The 21,907-nt window shown below is 42.9% G+C and overlaps 2 protein-coding genes across 2 annotated transcripts in view; both read left to right on the top strand.

Moving 5' to 3' along the window:
- The first annotated feature begins 358 nt into the window (after nt 1–358).
- On the top strand, nt 359–6,564 carry dck (deoxycytidine kinase). The gene is made up of 7 exons (XM_071524807.1): nt 359–543; nt 914–1,029; nt 4,056–4,249; nt 4,336–4,483; nt 4,695–4,810; nt 5,258–5,357; nt 6,249–6,564. The coding sequence occupies exons 1-7, from the start codon at nt 453–455 to the stop codon at nt 6,273–6,275; spliced, it is 792 nt and encodes a 263-aa protein (XP_071380908.1). The 5' UTR covers nt 359–452; the 3' UTR covers nt 6,276–6,564.
- Nucleotides 6,565–7,553: 989 nt separating this feature from the next.
- LOC139648620 (electrogenic sodium bicarbonate cotransporter 1-like) overlaps nt 7,554–21,907 on the top strand; it is a 38,426-nt gene continuing 24,072 nt past the window's right edge. Inside the window, exons 1-3 of the mRNA XM_071524797.1 lie at nt 7,554–7,905; nt 13,369–13,442; nt 14,627–14,803. Of these exons, the coding sequence (XP_071380898.1) occupies nt 7,886–7,905; nt 13,369–13,442; nt 14,627–14,803 (271 nt within the window). The 5' untranslated portion in view covers nt 7,554–7,885. The remainder of the gene's footprint in view (nt 7,906–13,368; nt 13,443–14,626; nt 14,804–21,907) is intronic.

Below are 21,907 nucleotides of genomic sequence, written 5' to 3'. Positions count from 1 at the left end.
TCATCCTTAAAGCATCTCATCCTTATGAAATGACCATAGCATAGCCTATTGCCTACAGTTTTTCTCCTTGACTGTAATAACTGATGAAATGTTTGTAAATAATGGCTTGATTAAGGGTTTTCAATGCTACTGAATTGAATTATGCTGTTTACAAGGCAAATAAAGGTGGTCTTTGACTCTTTGAATGCTTTGTTGCAAGTCTATATATCCTATGTATACAGTACATTCAGCCCAGTGCAGTGCAGACAGTAGGGCCATGGATGTATTAAACTACCAGTATAGGAGGACCAGCTACTGTTTCCTGGGCGGAGCCACATCTCTGTACATGCACCACATGACATCTGTTGCCGCCAAAGTTTTAAACAACATAGAGCGCTTTCTCTTGACGGGACCACAGGCACAGCTGCAACATCAGCTTTAAATTTGAAAAAGGACTTGTTTAATCACTGAAAATGTCTCCGATTGCAAAGAGAGCCTGCCCCGATCCGATGAACGACTCTATGGAGAAAAGAATAAAGCGAATTTCGATCGAGGGGAATATTGGTAAGTGCAGCATTTCATTTGTTATTGCAAACCTTGATAAATGACTAGTTGACACGTTCAAAAGTGGGATACACGCCTTCTAATCTGTAACGTTATATTTCATAGTTGGTTGCTTCAGCAAGTAACCGATATGACTTGATGGATCGATTTTTACCAGGTTGAGCAATCACACATATAGCGCCAATTGCCAGGAAATAGTACAAAAGTCATATGGAGTTTTTGTACGCTGTCAGTAATAATGGTTAACAGAATACATAATGTTAAAAGAGTGTGGAAGTAGAATCTAGCGGTTTACAGTATATGTTACAGGTTTACAGTACATGTTACAGAATGATTGAACTTGACCAACTTCCGCATCCTTCATGTTCAGCGGCGGGCAAATCGACGTTTGTGCGCCTTCTGGAGCAGCAGAGCGCCGACTGGGAGGTGGTACCCGAACCCATCGCCAGGTGGTGCAATGTACAAACGAAAAGCAATGACTTTGAGGTATTGATATGTTTTTGCCTTTCCAAATAATGGTTTTAATCCAGTGCCATCAAGACAAACGCACACGAACACCAAACAAAAGGAGATTAAATAGGGTTAGAGCTGCTTTGTTGTCAGTGTGTTCAGATAGATAACCTACTGTGTCACATCACAAGACCGACTGTATCATGGCATAGCAAACACTGATCTGATCCTAAATGAGGAATGAACTGACTCTTCATTATGAGCTTGACTCATATGATCCTCGATCCATTTAGCCCAAGTCCTGCATGCCCTCCTCAGTGGTCGCATGCATTAAACACATAAGATGACTATGATTGACTATGATAACTGGGTGCGTCTTCAACTGTATTTAGAGTGCAGCTGCCATCTGTCCATTTCCACACTGGTCACTATGTTATGCTACACACCCAGAGGAACAGATGGCCCCACTCTGGACAGATGAACATGCCACCATTGCCACAAACATGCTCAACTGCAGGCCCAGCCTCACTCTCAGCCTCAGTTCCAGTGGTAAAACTCACATACTGTATATATCAATATCTAATGTAGGTCTGTCACTCAGGTGCTTCCTTAACATATTTCAGCCATTTATTTGAAGCACATCATATCAGTTCTAGCCTCATACAGTCTGTCTAGTGAAGGAGAACAAAAACAGATAAGCAAAAAAAAAAGCTTTTTTTTTTTAAACAAAATTAAATGCGACAGTGTGCAATCTTGGTTACACATACACAGTTTTCAGATTGTCTTAATTTCTTATTTTATTGTTGATTTGGTATAATGATGAACATAACATAACTTTCTAACATAGTAAGCATCATTGTCTTCAGTTTTTGATGGTTAGATGGTACAAAGCTTGTAGGACTGAATGAGAGTCGAACCCTCTCTATGATTGTGCCTCCACTGCATGACAACATTTCTATCTCTTTCTATTTCTATCTCTTTGGGGAACAAATGTCCAGGAGCTTCAGCACCCAGCAACAGTGGTGGCAGAGAGATTTTGGCTAGTTTGCCAAGTAGCTGGCTGACAGACTACGGGACACCTGATTAACTATTCATACTGTCGACCAATCAGAGCATTCATTAAAACCTGGGTGTACGTGACATCATTGACAGAAGGAAGTAGATTGGAATTCTAAATCTTAAGCAACTGTTGGCTGATTCTGTTGACAACCAGAGGGAGAGTTTTTCAAACAGTGCTGACAGTTATAATGATTTGGGTAAATTTACGTAGACAGGTCGTTTGTTATATCATATCATGGGATTGAGAAATGCAATTCTCATTGCACTGGACCTTTAAGATAACATGAAACTTTAATGATCGCTGTGGGTAATTTGGTCGCTGCAGCCGTTTAAGGGTCTACAGAGATAGGAATAGAATATACACCGCATGAGGATTGAAAATAAGGAATGAATGTTGTTGATTGCTCATGCTAGTTTTGAACGACATAACTCGCGTGTGCACACTGCACTACCTCATTAATTTAAATGTAAAATTATGTTTTGATTAACAGACCTGGTGCATAAAGATGACTTGATGAAAATTGGCTTCATCCCACATGGGAAAGCTTGGAAATTATGTCAACCTTGACTTTCCCCAGTTGTGAAATGCTTAGTGCTTGCTGCACTGTTTTTATGCACCTGATTCATTGCATCGTTTTAACCAAAAGGTTGCCCAGTTATGTTTCCATAGCATCTTGAGATACATATTTGTGCCCCCTCAGTTTCCAATCCAATGGCCATGACAATCCTATGAGTGTGCGACTCATCAAACAATAATTGCTGGCCATTTGTTATTTTGCACATGCTCATAAATATTTCTGGCGCAATGACGGTGTTTGAGCTTCCCTCTCTCTCAGCTACGGCTCTCAGTGGTAAAATGCTGTGAGCTTTTCCCACGCTCTTAAGGCTGAGAGGCCGCCAGTGTTTTATTTGGCTTCTCATGTTGGATGTTCTTTTAATTGCACTTCAAGTGCGCTTCACCATCCTGGCCTGCATGTGTCCACTGATTGCCTAGGCTACATCTCTGCTTGCATTTAGAAGTCAAGTTAGACTGCATTGTATATCCTATACACAGTCCACACTGAACCACTTGTGCAGAGAGGCGGGGTGTATGTGTGTGTGTGTGTGTGTGAGAGAGAGGGAGAGGGAGAGAGAGAGAGAGAGAGAGAGCACTCAAAAGTGTACCCACACACACACATTTTAAATACTTTATACGGCTTAGTCATATAACAGCACAAGATTAAAACTAATGTTTCAATGTTACAGTATCATCTGAGTGTCGAAGATGATGTGATTGCAGTACTACTATAGTACTGTATTACATTAGGTTACATATGAGAACAGACTGAACAACATAAACTGAATTAGATGCCCAGAAGATGGAAGAAGGGGAAACCAAATGATGGGGAAGCAGGGGATTGTCATAGAGAAGCTGATATGCAGACGCACACATACACACACACACACACACACACGTTACACCCCCAGGTTGCCCATCTGATAGAATCCAGAGCTCAGGTTTATGTAAGATGAAAACACAAGAGGCCAAGTGCTTGTTCACTGCCGCCTTCTCTCTACTCATTTCCCCATTACCCAGCTCACCTCTTTAAAACTGCCTTTTCTCTCTATTTTCTTAAGAGAGTAACTAAACCCCAATCCCAAATCTGCGGTGAAGCCTGACATCTAATGGTGAAAAGTAGGGTACTGAACTGGCCATCTGCTATTGGCTGATCTTTGGTGCCAGCTGATGTCACCACCAGTTGTGCTCTATAGAAGACACTGGGATTTAGTTTCTCTTTAAATATAAATTGTTTGGCTTGTACAAATACCTTGACTGCATGCATACACATACAAACATACACACACATACACAATGTAGCTACAACTTTATTGTCTCAAGATCTGCACTGGGTCAGTGACTGGCAGAAATTTGTGTCCAACTCCAAACAGGTATTGAACGTGTAGACACTGAGCTTTAATTTAACGCCCAACTTTAATTTCACCGTCTCACTCTCATATCCTAGGAGCTGACCGCGTCTCAGAAGAGTGGAGGGAACGTATTGCAGATGATGTATGAGAAACCCGAGAGATGGGCCTACACTTTCCAGAGCTACGCCTGTATCAGCAGGGTGCGTGCCCAGATCAACTCCACTAACGGGAAGCTCCGAGAGGCTGAGGACCCTGTGCAGTTCTTTGAGCGGTCCATCTATAGCGACAGGTACCAGCAGATATTAGTATTGGTATTAATATGTCCTGAGTCCAAGTTCCATCTCCACTCACGCCTTGTTATTCCCAATGTCCTAGGTACATCTTTGCAGCCAACCTGTATGAAAGTGAGTGCCTGAATGAGACAGAATGGTCCATCTACCAGGACTGGCACGGCTGGCTCCACAGCCAGTTTGGCAAGCATCTCGAGCTGGATGGTATCATTTACCTCAGAGCTACACCCGAGGTACCCCGTCCAGAACCCCCAGCCTCTTTTAGCGTATTGTTATTCATTAAGATCTCGATAGGGTGCTTTTGCTATGGTAATGGAGCTGTTTTTACTTTGATGTTTGAGGAACCTAACATTAGGTCAGCCCAAAAATTTAAAGAATTGAAATTCACTTTAAAATGACTGCACGAAGAAGTCAATTATCTCCTTTCTTTTGTTGTGTGTGTAGAAATGTTTAGAGAGATTGCACCTGAGAGGCAGAGAAGAGGAGCAAGACATTCCTCTGGAGTACTTGGAAAAGCTCCACTTTAAGCACGAGAGCTGGCTGCAGCACAAGACCATGAGGTGAGGAAACACGTGTGTATGCAAACTGACTTTTGGCATCAGAAATGATGTGCATTTCTGTGAAGACACCAAATGTGTTTGTGAGGTAGAGGACGAAAGGCTTAACAATGGCTTAACAATCCAACCGATCTTTGGCATCAATAAGAGGGACTTGATATTCATGCAAAACCTGTGGGGCGACTTAAAAGATTAAAATAGGTCTCCTGATACATGTGAACTGTATCTGTCCCATTAACGTGTTTTTAAAAATGGATGAGGCAGGAAGCGGTCTGTTTCTCAGGTCCATTGTGTGCAAAGAGTTTCCTCGCAAAGATGAATGTCTGTCCTTATCGAGCTCCATCTCCTTAAGGAAATAACTTAAGCAACGTGAAAAAAAGGATGTTGCTTCCTGCATAAGCATTTGTTAACATCACTCACCGCATGTCCCATGTCACTCCTGGCCCACAGCACGGACTTTGAGTACCTCAACGATGTGCCGATCCTGACGCTAGACGTGAACGAAAACTTTAAAGGGAATAAAGTCAAGGGCGCTGACATGCTTGAGAAGGTGAGAGACTGTCAAGCCTGCTTTTCAAAATGATTCAATATATCCTAGTCAGCTACTCAAAGAATTCTTTAAGATTTGTCCGCATCCAAAATCTTCCAATAGGACTTGTACCTGCAACTTAAAGGAGTCAAAACTCCTGTTGGCCTATTCTATTAGACTCACAATCTTATTAAATTGGCCATTATAAATACCCTAAAGTGTTCATCTCAAAATATGTGTGTACTTTGAGTGTGACCTCTCTCTCTCTCTCTCTCTCTCTCTCTCTCTCTCTCTCTCTCTCTCTCTCTCTCTCTCTCTCTCTCTCTCTCTCTCTCTCTCTCTCTCTCTGTGCTTCGGGTGGAGCTAGCATGGTTTCTACCTGCACAGCTCTGCCAGAAGTTGGCGTTAGACAAATACAACATATTGACGTGGCAACTGCTATCATTAAGGCAGTATAAACAGTAATTTGAAACAATTTTAATCTTGTGCTGTATGTGACCGCACAAATAAAGTATTTATTTGTGTGTGTGTGTTGAGAGAGGGAGGACCTGCATTTTCGAGTGTGATCTGTCTCTCTCTCTCTCTCACACACACACACACACACTCACAGAGGTTTCACCTATGGAAATGAAGCCTGAAGAGCTGCTTATGTAGCAGTTTCATGTTGATGGTAAACACAGGTGCTTTTCATGATTTGTCAGTTCCACTCAGAAAGTCATTAGCCAGAAATGGACCCAGTTACACACACAAAGCTGACCGATTAGGCCCAGCATGAATGACATAACTCGTTTTCCAGTTGGCGCCACTCAGAGTTAAAGTTGGAACTAAACAAAGAAATCATTGACATGATTATTACAGATGTCAGTATCTATTGGAAATGCTAATAGCTTGTCTGTTGTGGTTATTTTCCAGGTGAAAGAGTTTCTAAGCATGTTGTGAACCTCAGCCTCACCTGATGTCTATCAGGATCTGGAGGATCCACCCAGAGGAGCAACCTCAGGGTGGCTGGAGAATTACTTTAAAATGAATTAAATGCTTGAGCAATTATACATGTATGTAAACCACAATACTTTGTTTTCTTTGGAGGGATTGTAAATGTTTGTCTTTTAGTATCCTGACTTTTAAAGATTTTATGGAGTGCTGTTTTCTTATGCCTGTTTGTTGTTTATTTATCACTGTGTGAGATTGTATGTCCAAGGCTATAAACAAAAGGAAATAAACAGTTGAAATACATACAAATTCTTTCAAGTGTTTGGTCTACTTAATGGCATATAGTTAATTACAATCTTAAAAAGGTTCTGAAGAAAAAGAATATCTTAAATAAAACCTTTTCTTCTGGGTTTAGTTTAAACTTTGAGATGCTGTGACATTGTATTCATCGCTTATATCAATATAACTACTATATTTTTGAATCCCAGTCCTAGCCTCCCTCCAAGTCTCACAGCTCTTCCAGAAGATGGCGCTAGTCCCTAAAACAGCAGTCTAGTCAGCATTTTTTTTAATTGTAGTGAGCTTGTCTACCTGATAACGCGACTAGGATCAGAGTATGGTTACAGGTGATTTGATTTTCTGACAATTTGCCTTGAAAATGACAGATCAGAGTGCATACCAAGGTGAAGCTCTTAGATTTATATTTAGTGGTGTGACAAAGACCCAAAATCAACATGCATCATTTTTGAACTGCGCTTTATATTTTGATTTATAGTTTCATTATTTTTTTTTTGTATTTTTCTTTCTTTTTGGAGGTGGGGTGGGGGCAACTACACGTTACTTTTATATCTAATTTTTAAGGTGGTCCTGTTATCTGGAATACATATCCATAATAAACACGCCTGACTTTAAAATGATGCTTTGTAATGCATTTCTTATCGATACTACGTTACACGGGTCCAGGTACTGAAGCTGCTGACATTAGGCTATATGCAATCAATATTTGTTATATCCAAACACATGAACAGCCTCGAGCTTTGTTGCTTTTATGTTTTGCCATTATCTTCTTCTATTATTTTTCACATAATGACAATTGATTATTTGGTTGACTGGCCGGAATACATGGTGAATGAACACTTGTGAGGGAGCATGACGAGTGAAGATTTAATGCGCCACACAAGTGTAACTTTTTGACCTCCACCCCCCAGCGGTGGCGTCACGGTGGAGGCGGGATGGTACTTTAAATATGGGAAAAGACACGCTGCGCTCAGACTCTCCTCACACACTTCCAGCGAAATACGGAACGTCCTTTTTCTTCAACATGTGCCCGGCGGGGTCTGACAAAGTGTAGCGCGATATGAGTTTTCAGTGTTGCGTTTTGAACTTAATTTGTAGAGTCGACGAAGTAACATTGATTCCTGCGAGATAGTTCCAGCACAGACGAGAGCGCAGTTTTTTTTTAATCCACGTTGAAAAGCGCGTCTGACTTGGCGAAGATTTTAAAAACCGGCCGAAATCGGTCCCAGATTTTGCCTGCTTTTGTTCTAACGCAACTTCAGCAGAGCAAGACGGCTGGACGCTGAGTTCTTGGATCATCTTTGAAGAGAGAGTTCGTCAACATGAGTTCGGACAAAAGCAAGTGAGTTGACAGTATTATGTTTCCCTGTGAAACCCTTCAGTTAACAGTCTATCTGGTTATGACCAATGATGCAGTGCATGAGTTTATGCTACTTATTGTTCAGGTGAAATCAGGTAACTTGGTGAAATCAGGTGAAAATCATTCAGCTCCTCTAACATGAAACTGTGCGCATGCAGCGTGTTATCCAGTGTCATTTGAGGACCCTGCTTGTGCGTAAATCTGGTCGTTGAATGTCTCCTGTGGGGTTGCATTGCACTTGATGGTATTAGACATTTATGCCTTTAGTAAAACTATGTTTGACTTTTTATTATATTATTCTCGGCAATAAATATTCCCATTCATTTAAATCACAGTAACGCAAACGCAAAGAGGCTCGATAAGCCGCGGTTGCCGCACCGCTATGTGACTGTGAGCGGCTGGTAATCTGTTTTCCAATGAGCTGTCACTACCAATTAGTCAGACATGGGGAGCGCGGACCAGGTGTTATGGTTTGCTCTGTTGAAAAATTAATGAATGGGGCGGTAGGTTAGGCCGTGTGTGACCCAACTTTCACGGAGCATGCGGTCGAATAGCTGACACCCCAAAAAAATCTGCTTTCAGCGTGGGCCGGCCGGGCATGAGCGTCCAGATTGCGCAATGACATGGATGCCAGAGCCGCAACAGAGTGACTATCCCACCAAGCATGCGTAAATTTGCATGCGCCTGTACGCACTTTCAGACTCCTCAACTGTTTGGTAACAGTATCCTCAGCTGCAATGAGTGTAAGGTTAGCTATAATTAAATGCATGGCGTAATTGTTAGGACTAAGCTACAGTATCAGGTATGCTTCTCAGCCTTAACCCCCTCATAATATTCACTGGGTGGGGTCATTAACACCCCCTCAAAACAGCGATTAGTGAAACCAAGAGTAGCCTGACAACTGTTTTCAGCGAGTTTACCATTACCTGGGCTGGGTGGGGGCCCCGCCTATACAATGCTGGCAGAAACTGTAAAAAAAACAACAACAAAAAAAACACAAGGTGATTCCTCATTCTTTTGTGCCTTTGTCTTTGGAGTGATTATGAAATCTTGTCACAATGGGGAAATGTTCCTTCTGTTCACATCATGGCATCCATTTACCAGTGTGATTCTTCCTCTTGGCGCTGCTGACTGGAATCCTATTGCACATGAATGCTCTTTCTGTGCAGCGCCTGAACGGAAGATGTGATGCTCTGTGCAGTCAGACATCCATGTGTTGCTTCATACCCATTCACATATTTGTGGGAGGAAATTCCACAAGTCAAGACCACAAAGGCAGTCAGTCACTTGCCACAATCGAGTAGGCTATTGCATAAAAGGTCCCGGGTCACCTGAGTATACCTGACATGTACCTATTGTCAGTCGCTACTCTCATTAACCAATCACTACTCTCTGTACTGACTGAGCTATTTTTTAACACCATCCAATTAGACACACATACCATACTGCATTAATATAAAATCACCAACTCATTGGCTCTTAAGGCTCATAAAAGCATCGATGCAACGCTGGCTGATGGGGCGCTGTCCTGGGGTCCCCGTCCCGAGGCCGAGCTGCAGGCCCCTCACAGCGGACCTGGCTGGTGGGATTGGGTGCGTCATTCTGTAAGGAGATGGGGATGATCCCTGATCCTGAGCTGCTGATCCCGGCTCCTCACGCACCGGCAGGTTTATCTAGTCCCATGAGGTCACCGAGAGCAGGAGAGAAGTGAGAAGTTCACCAAAAACCAGTGCTGGGTGGGTGCAGCTGGTTGCTGTGACCCTCGCCCGGCTCCCGTCATTAATCGGGGCCAGAGCAAGGCATTGCAGGAAATGAAAAGAGAGCTCAAGAAGATTTCCAGCATTTGCAATGACGTGCGTGAGGAGTTATAGGAGTAATAGGATCTTGCCCTATCTGACAAATCTTTTGATATATGTAAGAAATGGATGCAGCCTCTGTTGCTGGTTCCTAAAGCACAGCCAATTTTCTTTCCCAAGATGATGGCGCACCACCAAAAACAAGTGAATTATGGTCTACTGCCTAATTTTTAACAAAGTAACTAATGTGTGTTGGATCAGGCCACTACTGAAACACTCCAAGACCCGAACTACTGTCCTGTCTTGACCTTACACCCATAATGTCTTTGGGATGACAGTGATATGAATGTTCTCTCCTAAATCCTTGAAGCAGAAGCCATCTGTGTAAACAGCTGTATGAGTTGTATACATTTTCTCTTCTCCACCATTTTTCCAACTATGAATTATATTAGATAAGCATCCCCTGAATCTCTCTATTTAGATTGGGCAACAATCACTACATTTTATGAATCTATATGTTTATCTCTGGTAATCTTAGTTTACACCTACTGAAAAGTGGGTTTGATTTATTTAAACTCCGATTTTCTGTTTGCCTAACTGCTTGATGAACTTGGCTCTACATCACCTCACCACATCCTCTCCATCACACCCCGCTTTCCGTACAAGCCTCATTTGTGTTGATATGGGCACTCGTTCAAAATGGGAATGCCAAACTCTCCTCACTTCCCCTCCGCCCTGGGCGTCTGCGCACCACCTGTGTCGTGTGGTATGCTCCTCATAAGGGTCTCCCTGTCAGAGCAGTCGGCATGGAGTGATTAACGTGCTCCCAGAGACTCGGTATAGCCAGCAGAAAACCTGCAACATGAGCTACCCATGCTCTCCTGTGTGGCTGGTGGTATTCTGAAGGCCCTCTCACTATGTTACGTGACCTGCCTCCACACACACACACCATCACCCACACATTGGTACTTTGTTCACAACCTGTGGTAGAGGTAGTGCTCAATGCTACATGACTGTGTCCTTCAAAAGTTTTCCCCTAAAATAAGGTCCTGCAGATCCTTTAAACTTGTCTCCCAAAATATGCATAAAGGTTATAGAGGAAATGAATAACTGCATCCAATTGGTTTTCATCATAGCTTGTTCATGAGATTGTCTCCTTTTAGTCTTAATGAGAACAGATATGACCCCATGTGTGCACCGAGCAGCACACATGCTCTCCCTCTGTGTCTGCAGGTGCGAAGGTGGGCATTTCACAGTTCCTTCTTAGTAAAAGCTGACTGACTAAATGGCAAAGCTGGAGACTGTTTTACTAAAATCGTCTGAGGCCAAGTCCTCAGGCAACAGTGTGACAAAAGCAACTCGTGTAGCAGATTGTGTTTCCGCACACCGTGTCCCGGAGAGAACCAAGAAGATGCAGTACAAGGAGAACAGCGGAACATCATGAGCCAGTACACCTCCCTAATTTACCTCCTCAAAGAAACACAATGAAATCTAGAGCTGAATGATGCCTTTGATCCCTCTCCACACATTACAGTGTGGGTACCTCCTTTTCTTTTCTTCACCAACAATGGGAAAATAAAAGGAGGGCACAGAGGCCAGAGGCTAGTCGATGTATTAGTATTGCTTGGAAAGATGGCACCGAGCCAGGCCACTCCTCATCACTTGTTTGATCGGGGAGCTGATGGTTCAACATTATGCTCGCTATCGGCGTGATCTGGGAGCTGATGGTTCAACATTATGCTCGCTATCGGCGTCATGCCTCTATCTCTCTCAAGGCCAGATATGAATGGATAAGGCGGTCGGCTCGGGAAATGCAGATGAGTTTGCAGTGCTATCAGAGGAACAAGTTGTATCCTTCCTGACTTTGTTTATTTAGCAGTTTGTGTACACTGCTCCCATCCTCTCATTTCTCTCGCTGTGTCATGTCAGTCAGGGATTGCTCAGTGTGAAAGAGAAGCTGTCTATATGTGCATTCTTGATATACAGGTTAGATCAGAATATTTAATTTTTTATCTAAGTTGTTCCCACACTGCTGTTGATTAGCAGATTAGCCTTGGCAGTTGAACTCCTTCCTCCTCACTGACATGCTTGCATGGTCTCCTCAGTATGCAGTATGGAGAAAAGCATTTATTTACAGACAGACTTATCTACACACAGGCTATCCAACCTGTCTGTGTTTGCCTCAGTGGAGCCTCAGTGGAGATTGATACAATGAAACAGAAGATACATTCTTGGTGTAATGATATGTAAGCCTCAGGGAAAGAACTTTTTTCATTAAGAAACGTGTGCATGTTCCTTCCTTCCTTGTTCTCAGATTCAGGCCAGCTATATGATGTGGCCTAAACCACCTTTCAGGGCCTGCATTAGCCTCCACTTTGCTGGACTGGAGGAGCAACATTCCTTCTCCTAACCTTCCAGGAAGAGATGGCTTGGTGATCAAAGGAAACTGCAGGTCATGTAGCCTAGAAAGGTGGCTCTGACGTCCGGACAAGGAACTAGACATAAGACCTTACGCATGAACCAGGAACCTGAGTACGACTGTCATTCAAAAATCATTCATAATGCTGGCTCAACGTGATGATGGGGCTGTGCAATTTGTACTTGCTTTCAATGAGATTTTTTTTTTGTGTATGCAATGCATGCACACACGCAGTATCGATGTGGGTGCGTGGGAAGGTGACACATGGAGGTCTGTATGTGGCAATGTGCCTTAGCATTACAAATGCTAATGCACTTGGCCTTTCATTGAAAGATGAAAGCTCACATGCTAAGCTGGTTTTCCAGTATTGCTCTGCTGTTATACATCCATGTTTTTAAACTCTCTCTGCCTCCCTGTTCAACGCAATGTGTATGATGATGATGAAGTCTGAAATTATATTGTCATGATGTTACTGCTTTCATTGCAGCATGTGGATTGTCTGTCCTCTTTCATTGTCGCGCCACAATGAGAGTTCGACAGGCCCAAAGTAAAAGAGAATTGGTCTGTCAGGCTGATATTCAACATTGTGGGTCACTGAATAAGAAGGTTGTGAATAGGAGTCATTATCAGGATTGTATTTCATGGTAACCCGACTTTGACCTCATTGGGTATAAAAGTGGATTCTGAATGAAGACCAGACATCAGTTATTGGGTTGTGTGGTGAAAATGACACAGTTAAAACCATTTTGCCTTTAATTAATGAGACGATTTGGATTCATTTGTTCATTCTTTAGTTTTGAACAATATTTTTGGCATTCAGGCTTTTATTGGACAGCATACTGTGGGTGGTGATGGGAAAGATGACAGAGAAAGACATGGAATGACATAGGGCACAGGCTATAAACTGGACTCAAACCCGCGTAGTTGCGAGCACATTGCATGCTTCTCAGTGGTGATCCATAGAGAACCTCCTCACAGCAGGCTGTACTCTTAAGTAAGACCATACTTGTAAATCCTCATAATGAAACCCGCAGTCCTTTGAGTTGACATACATTAAGTTAGACACGACTAAAGAATGAGCCAGAGTGAGGTGTGTGCGTGTGTGTTTGCTCAACGTCACACCTGCCAAGTGTTTGCACTGATCGTGTTCTTTTTGTATATGATCCCCGCCGAAGTCGTGACTTTTGACTTTAATCTCATTGGGGCTTTTTTTTCCCTCATACTTCGCAGGGTGGAGGATGAAGCGGTCCTGGACAGGGGAGCATCCTTTGTCAAACATGTCTGCGATGAAGAAGAGGTGGAAGGTGAGACAGTGATTAATACCAGCAAATTACCAGGGTGATACACATGTTAAATCGTTAGTTTGCTGCTTATACTAAACCCAAACACACACACACACACACACACACACACACACACACACACACACACACACACACACACACCACCGTGCGTCATCCCATAATGCTCTCTCCTCAGGTTGAATGTATTGTTTTCTCGTACTCGTATCTAAGATGTAGAACACACAGGTTTAGCTGGTAACACTCTCTGCATGAAGAAGTACTGTAATCCTGTCCAATGTTGGCCATCAGCTAAAGTCATGTAAGGACTGATTTGAAGACTCCCACATGTAATTGCATATGGGTTTATCTCACACATTCACATTTTTCACAGACCTATACTTAAGAGTGCACACAAAGAGAATCACGTCAGAGTTGAGTGTTATGACAGGCTGTGTGTCTACACCGTATTAGCTGCAAGATCCTTCACTTCCCTGTGAGAGTCTGTGGTGGAAATCCCTCCTTAAGTTCAGCTCATGTGTGAGGATGTTGTACCTCGGTTTCCACTGTGACCACACATGCAGTGTGAACGATATTATTAGGAACCCACAAGACATGTTTCAGGCTTGTTTGGTTAAACGGGGAGATAAATACATGGTTGCTTTACAGCCAACCTGGGCAGGTAAGCCCACCATTATTTGTAAGTGGAAGTGCTTGTGAGGTCGATGCTCATGTCAAATCTATATTTGAATGCTCACAGTTAATTGAGGATAAACTGGAGATGGCTCTATTACATTCTCTCTCTCTGTGTGTCTGTAATTACTTCCTGCAAACATTAAGTCATCATTTCCTGTATGAGCTGCTGTACAGGAAGTAGTTGGCATTTATTTAAATCCAAAGTGTGTCTGCCTGACTGAAGACATATCGCTTCCTGATTGGGAAATGACCAACAATCCGCCAGCAGTCACTGAATAGTTTTTACCTCTTTCAGTTTAACACTATAAGCCACAAATTGGCAAGTAGCCTTGTCACTGACAAAACACATTTTATACGTCTAGTCATCCTCAATTCAGTATTCCTCACATAAGCAATCCCTGTTTTTGGTCTTCCACTGGTGATACGGATTACCAGCATGCAGGATTAATGTAATTTCCTTTGGTAACTGTGAGTGTAATCTGACCTGCATTCCTTGTATTGTGTTGTGGCAGGTCACCACACTGTGTACATCGGCGTGCATGTGCCCAAGAGCTTCCACCGGAGGAGACGCCACAGACGCAAGTCTAGCCACAAGGAAAAGCGGGAACGAGTTGAACAGAATGTGGAGGGAGACAAGTCTGATGGGGAGACCGCAGACGAGACCGCGCCCAACATCCTCAAGCCCCTCAGTGAGTCCTGATATAACCAGCTGCTAACTGGGGGAATTCAGTAGAAGTATCCGGTGTACAGTAAATGACTTGTGGTATGCACATAAGGAACGGATAGGTCATTCTTGAGAAGTCAGTCCACAGGATATCAGTGGCCCTGTAGTTAAGGAGGTAGTCATTCAAATGCAGCGTCTGGAGGGCAGGGTGGGGTGGCAGCCAAGGAAGGAAAAGATCACCGGGCAGAAACCTCCAGTCAAATGGCTCAGGACTAATGAAAAGAGGGAGTAGGTACATGTTTAATACTGATTTTGAAAATGGCACTAGACTGGCTAATAGCAACAGCTGCAAATAAAATGGGATACTATCTATAACTATGGTCACCACCACCAAAACTCTTTAAATTTGTCAAATCGTTTATCAAGGAAAACGGTGGTAGCCTGAAAGCGAGAAAGCAAATGCTAGAAATTAACTTAGAACAGCCATGCATTTATAGAGACATGCATAAATTCAATACAGATTGGATCTCGCCCAGATGAAGAAGCAAAACACTAAATGGACATTCGCCCACCAAAGTGGAGGGAGATGCAAAATGCACCAAGACATAAGATCGTTGTCAGCCCCAGGACCTAATGGAGTCCCCTACCAGCTGTACAGCAGTACACCAGATGTCCTGAGAGTGTTATAGAAGCTTATAAAAGTAGCATGGTAGAAGCAAATAATCCCCAGATCATTGTCTAGAGCCGGAAGAATTCTAATTCCAGAAGAGAAAGTCTTTAGATACATATAGGTCAATTTCAGCCCATATGTCTCCTGAATGCAGAAGGCCACATTTCCTTGAGTGTGGTAGCATGGAGGCCAGCAAACTACTTGGAAAGGAACAAGCTAATTGACACATCAGTGTGAAAGGCTTCTCGGCTCCTCTTGGTCTTTAGATCTAAACATCATAATTTAGCATCAAAGTAAATCAGCCAAATGACAAAACGGGGATCTCCATGTTGTATTTCTAGGCCAGTAAAAGGCTTGCTACCACACACCCCTCTGTGGGTAACATTTGATTATGGGTTTTTTTTAGGGCACCAAACTTCACAATCTGGTTAAAGCCTGTTTCCAAGACATACAATTATGCTTCACAGCGTTGGAATTTACCTTAGTATGGCACTCCCTCGAAATTGGTATGATGGGGGTCCTCAGTCTCTTCTTTAGTATGACAATGGAGGTAACCATTAGAGTATCAAAATGGGTTATAGGTGGGGAAGGGCTGCAGAGAGGGATTTGCCTCCCACCCATCAGGGCATGTACGGACAGCAGCACTTAGTACAAAAAGGCTGCTTGCCAATTTGTATAAAAACGTGAAGCAGAGTAGGATCAAGGTAAAGTCATGCAAATCAAGAATCATCCCATTTGCTGAGGTGAAAGTAGCAGCCGAAGGATTCTACTCAGATGAAGAGGCATTTCCAGATACAGGAGAAAGCACGTCATCAGACAAGATGAAACTTTAAAAGTTGATTAAATTATGGTATAACACCAGCAATGCAGACAATGTAGATTCAGAGGTTAAGGCGGCATGTGATAAGATGCCTAGACGGCATAGATAGGTCAATGTCAGCAAGTTGTAGTGTCAACAGTTTGGACTTCCACTCTGGCACATGCGGCCAATGACTGGACAAACAGAGAAAAGTTAGGGAGACTGACAAGCTTGCATGTTTAGTAATGGTTTGAAGTGCCAAAGTGTCCTAGCAATGCAGCACTGTATGGGAATGGGGTCCTTGAGTTGCCTCTATCTAGCCTAACAAACAAATCAAATATGCAAAATATTGGAGTTGAGACTTAAGTCTAAAGACACAACAGTAAGGAGAGTTTTGCCTTCTCTAGCAACTGGACAGAAAAGAAGGCGTTAAAGGAGTAATCCACCCTGCAACACTTTGACACTTAAACAGCTATGGCCGATGTATGTGCATTCCTGGCTCCATTTTGTTGTTTGGTGGTGTATTTTTTTTATTCCCGTGGATAACTGGCCAAATGTAGATGATTAACAGGAGAACATTTTTCAACTATCTAAAATATCAACAGTAAACATCAGATTTTGGTGTCAGTCCCTCAAAAGCGAAGAGAAAAGGCTTCTTTCGAGACTGACCAAAAAGCATACAGGGAGAAATCCATCAGAAGAGGAAAAAATACCAATTTCTCCATTGTCAGTAGCCTCAGTAGATCAAAATGCAATGCAGCCACAAGCTGTTATGTTCTGAGTAAGGGGCAGGACTCTTGCTTTTTCTCAACTGGAAAAAGTCACTCTCTTGCTGTTACTAACGCGATCACTAAGCTAGCATTATTGCTACATGTAAAACCAACAGCTGGATGTAAGTTTACTGGGCATTGCCTAAAGGCATTCTGTTAGAAACTGAAGCACTTCATCACAAGATAACTCCAGGAATGCATCACACATGACAGGCCGAATGCTATATGTAACAGTGTCTGAGGATGGAATTTTCCTTTAAGCAATGGGAACATAGACATAGAGATGTCATTGGACAAGTGTGATAATTTCTTGGCACAAGAAAACCTTTAACCAACACCCGCTAAGCAGGGACAATATATCAACTGGGGATGTATAGAGGAAGAAGCTTATTTGGAAATAAGGAATATGGAGGCATTTAGGATTATCTTAATTATTGGACCAACCTATGATTTACTGCTATTACCTTAAGGCCACAACCAGTACCTAGGTGAAAACCACACCTGCCCTCTGTGCTCAGATACCCTTTCAGAATGTAAAATTGTGAAATGCATGTAGGTATGGTCCAACAAAGTACAGTCCCACCAGAGATAGCTAGCGCCATCCTAAGACTTGACCTGGTATTGTGGTCCATCACTCTGTGGGCCGTTTCCTTTATAGAGTCCACTGCTCCATAAGAAACCATGGTCTATGTATGTATATATGTATGTATGTATGTATGTAAACCTTTATTTATACAGGGAGGGCCATTGAGAGCAAGCTCTCTATTTCAAGGACGCCCTGATTACAGCACAAGATAAAAACACATTACAAACATTACAGTACAAAAAAAAACATATAAAACAATATAAAATCACATGAAATTCACAGGTTCAAATAACAACAAGACTATGAGACACACGTGCAATCCCCACATAATGCATCCTCTAAAAGCGCCCTGAACTTTTCCATAGAAACAAATCAGTCCAGTTTAAGAGAGTCCTGCAGCCTATTCCATCTATCAGGAGCGTAAAAACTGAAAGCAGTCTTTCCTGCCTCATTGTTCATACGTGGTGTGTCTGATCTAATGTGTGTCTGCGAGCGAGTATGATGCCCTGTAGCACTGAAACCCAAGAGCGAGGACAAATACAGTGGAAGCTTGCCAGACAAAACTTTGTAAACAAACAAAATACAATGTTGTTCTCTTCGAATGGTAAGGGAGGGCCAACCCACTTTTTCATATAAGATACAGTGATGAGTGAGAAACCCATCACCAGTGATAAAACGCAGAGCACTATGAAATACCGCATCAAGAGGCTTCAAGGTAGTAGGCGAGGCATGCATATACAGGACATCACCATAGTCAAGAACAGACATTATTGTCGATTGCACAATGGTCTGTCTACTGATAGTAGAAAAACAGGACTTGTTTCTGTACAAGAATCCAATCTTTCCCCTCAGCTTTTTGGTTAGGTGTTCCACATGGGTCTGAAATGAAAGCCTATTGTCTAGCCAAATGCCCAAATATTTATAAGAATCAACAATTTCAATTTGCGCACCCTGCAGAGTATGAATACCTATACTGGCATCAGTCCCATGAGACCTCAAAAACAACATACATTTTGTCTTGTCAGAGTTCAAGACAAGCTTGTGGCCAATAAGAGACATCTGAAACGCGTCAAAAGCAGACTGCAGATTTGCAGCGGCCATTCTAAGAGTGGGGCCAGTAGCATACAGGATTGTGTCATCCGCATAATAATGGACGTCACAATGTGGAGAAGAGGGTACCATGTTGTTAATATATATAGTAAATAGAAGTGGACCCAAAATAGACCCCTGTGGGACACCTTTACCAATTACAAGTGAGCTGGATCTAAAACCGTCGATGATGGGATATGAGAAGAAACAGAAAGATGCACAGAACTAACCAGGGTATTTCCTGTGGAAGTTGGGTGCTGTGGATTTATAGACGCATCCATAATCAGTTTATTAGCGGAGTTAACGATTCGCGGTCAGGGTTTATGTCAGGCAATAAAGGCCGCTTGAGAAGCAGCATCCAGCGGTTGTGGCTGGAAAAAAGGATGCCAGTTGAGACATAAAGTATCAAAATCCATCTCTTAACTAGGATAGCACCCTTAGATATTATGAATACATGGGTATGGTAGCAGAAGTGGGTAGTCCTACACCATTCATAGCCCCTTTTTTTTTATTTAAGTCTGTTTGCTGATGCAGTGTGGTTTCTGAACTGCTGAGTCGACTGTTTCAGGCTAGCAGGGTTAATCGTCCCTCTAAACTATAATTGTTTGTACAAGGCAGTTTCTGAGCTGCTGAGACGGCTGTTTCAAGCCAGAGAGGCCTGCCGTCCCATTAGCCTGTTTTTAAGACTGATGACGAGTGTGGAAATTATGGGATGAGATGTTATGGCTGTTTGTAAGCTTTCCTATAGATGCATTGTCAGTGTCGAGTAAGTATATTGTAGATGAGTGTGGGTGTGATGGGTGCTGAGTGTGCGTATAGTGTGCTGTGGTTCTGCAGTTGAGCTTTCTAGAGGTGTTGTGGTCCTAATTCAATTAAACATTTTTGATGGGAGGTGCCCACTTGATAACCCGATCTCATACCTCTCTCTCATACCCACTCTCAGCAAAAAAAAATTCATTATTAAGCTCCTCCTAGCTGATCCCTCTGGCCAAGCTGTACCTCAGCGCCTTGGATTTAACCAACTAAGATCACATCTCTGTTCATGTTGGTGTCACATTAAGCCGCTGGTTCACGGACTGGCCACAGCAGACAACCACTTCAGTAATCCTCTCATGCATCCAGCTCCTCCGTCTATTTAATCCTCCTCCTTTACAACTCATGCTCAGGTGTAAACCAGCCTGTGTGCTTAGTCACCTGAAGACACCATAATGTGATAAGAGTTCTGCCCACATTAATCTGTCTAGATGTTGCAGCAGGCCCTATCTGATTACTGCATCAGTCAGGCTGGGTCTGGTTATATAGGGCCGCAGCATGTGGTGAACATTTGTTCAGTGGAGAAACTTTCTTACTGTCTTTTATCTGTTTAGGGCCTTTTCCGTTGTTAACTGCTGTGTGTCTTTAATCTAGGCTTTGATGGTAGGCAATTATGTGCTTATTACTCTAGGAGCTTAAAGTTTGACCTGAGCAGTAGGCTTCATAAGAAGCAACAGTCATGCAGGACAGTTGTTATGGTGGCAATTGAGATGAGGGGACAGCTAGGGATTGATGGTCCTTATTTTGAGTCACTGATGGGACTGTATCTCTGCTGACAATCTCTTACAACACATTGGAAGGACTGTCAGACCAGTATATCTATAAAGGCCTTGAAGATTGACATGATGACATGCTCAATTACAGATGAGCAATGGCAACAAAGTCAAGTATTGCCAATTGTACACAAATCTATATTGCATCATAACTTGCAATGAAATGTCAGTAGCACCCAGTAGCACTCAACCTTAGTACAGCAGCTACAGATATGACCTACTCCGTACAGACATTTGCATATCTTCTTGGTCCTGAATGAATGTCCTTGATTTACCCTGTAGCATTTTTATGTGTGTATGATCCAAACATGCCAACGGTCGTGTAAATACAAACAGTGTCGTTGGCTGTTCATCCATAGAGTCGTTATCAGACTGTAAATCAGCAGGCGGTGGGACAGAACTGGAACCAAACTAAACACAGGAGCAGGGTTGAAACCCAGTGCTCGCTCTGAACTGAACTGTGGTTTGCTCTTTACGTTACCCCCCCACCACCACCCCCAACACACACACACACACTTCCCACCCCCACACTTCATCTTCGTCATCCCACTGTATCTCTATGGACGATCTGAACTGTAAACAGTCTGGGATGGTTGAGTGAGAGGGCAGGCCTTGGTGTATAATGAAGCCAGAACCACTGTTAGGATAAACATTTCTCTCCTGTTGAGCAGCAAACTACTTCAGTGACCCCCTGCAAAGATTTTCATATTAGCTCAGCTCAGCTATTTCCCCTTTACTCAGAAAGGGGGGCATGTTGCCTCTTGTATTGGCCCTAAAACATCCCTTTACCCCTCCACCATCCCTATTAACTATAGCTAACAATTAATAATGTAAGTGTATTATGAGGCCTTGGTTGACACATGACACGTTTGAGATGATGTTTGGATTGTGTTCCCTAAAAACAGCATGTGTGAAAACATTGAGATGGTGGACAAAGTGTGCTTGTTATAGCAGCATGTATAATAACAAATTAGATAATGGTCAGAGGGTTTGATGTGTGGGTAGAGTACAGGACAACATATGCCAGGCAAAGCCCCAACTCAAAACACACACACTCCCAGACAATGCATACACAAACTTCCACATGTTGGTTTTTCCGCTGTTTTGCCCTCCAGCTAAATCCCCTTAATCCTGTTGATTCTGCCAAACCCTGTGAAGCTGTCCACTTAAAAGTTGTGTGTAACCACAACAAAGGCCTGGTTTTCATTGATAACACTAGTAGTGAGACTTAAGAGGTGAATGGTGTTGTGTACACCATGTGGCGTCAGTAAGTGGCACGTTAAAAGTCAGGTCCTACGAGTCAGACGGCTAGCTAAAGGACAGGAGAAGGCCCCGTCTGTCTCGGTCCACTGATGGATCACTTTGATGCCTACGTGTCAGAACGGCTGCTATACAAGATGGAAGAGAAACCAAATGTCTGTCATCCTAGAGGTGTTTCCAAGACATGCTTCCTCTGTTTACCATGACCTTCATTTAGCTTAGCCATTGATAGACATTGGCACTACAGTAGAACAGTTCCAACTGTACTATTTTAAAAACAACTATTCTAAATAAAGCTTGGGTGTGCTGCATCAGGATTAAAAGGTCCTGTCGCTGTTATGCTGTCTACCTGGCTGGCACATAAACAGA

The sequence above is a fragment of the Centroberyx affinis genome, unplaced genomic scaffold, assembly GCF_046629955.1.
Source record: "Centroberyx affinis isolate AG114_WGS23_722 - 3 ecotype Tasmania unplaced genomic scaffold, CSIRO-AGI_Caff_v1 ptg001233l_1, whole genome shotgun sequence".
Taxonomy (NCBI): Eukaryota; Metazoa; Chordata; class Actinopteri; order Beryciformes; family Berycidae; genus Centroberyx; species Centroberyx affinis.
Note: the sequence above shows the minus strand (reverse complement) of the source record. Positions and strands in the feature narration are given on the sequence as shown.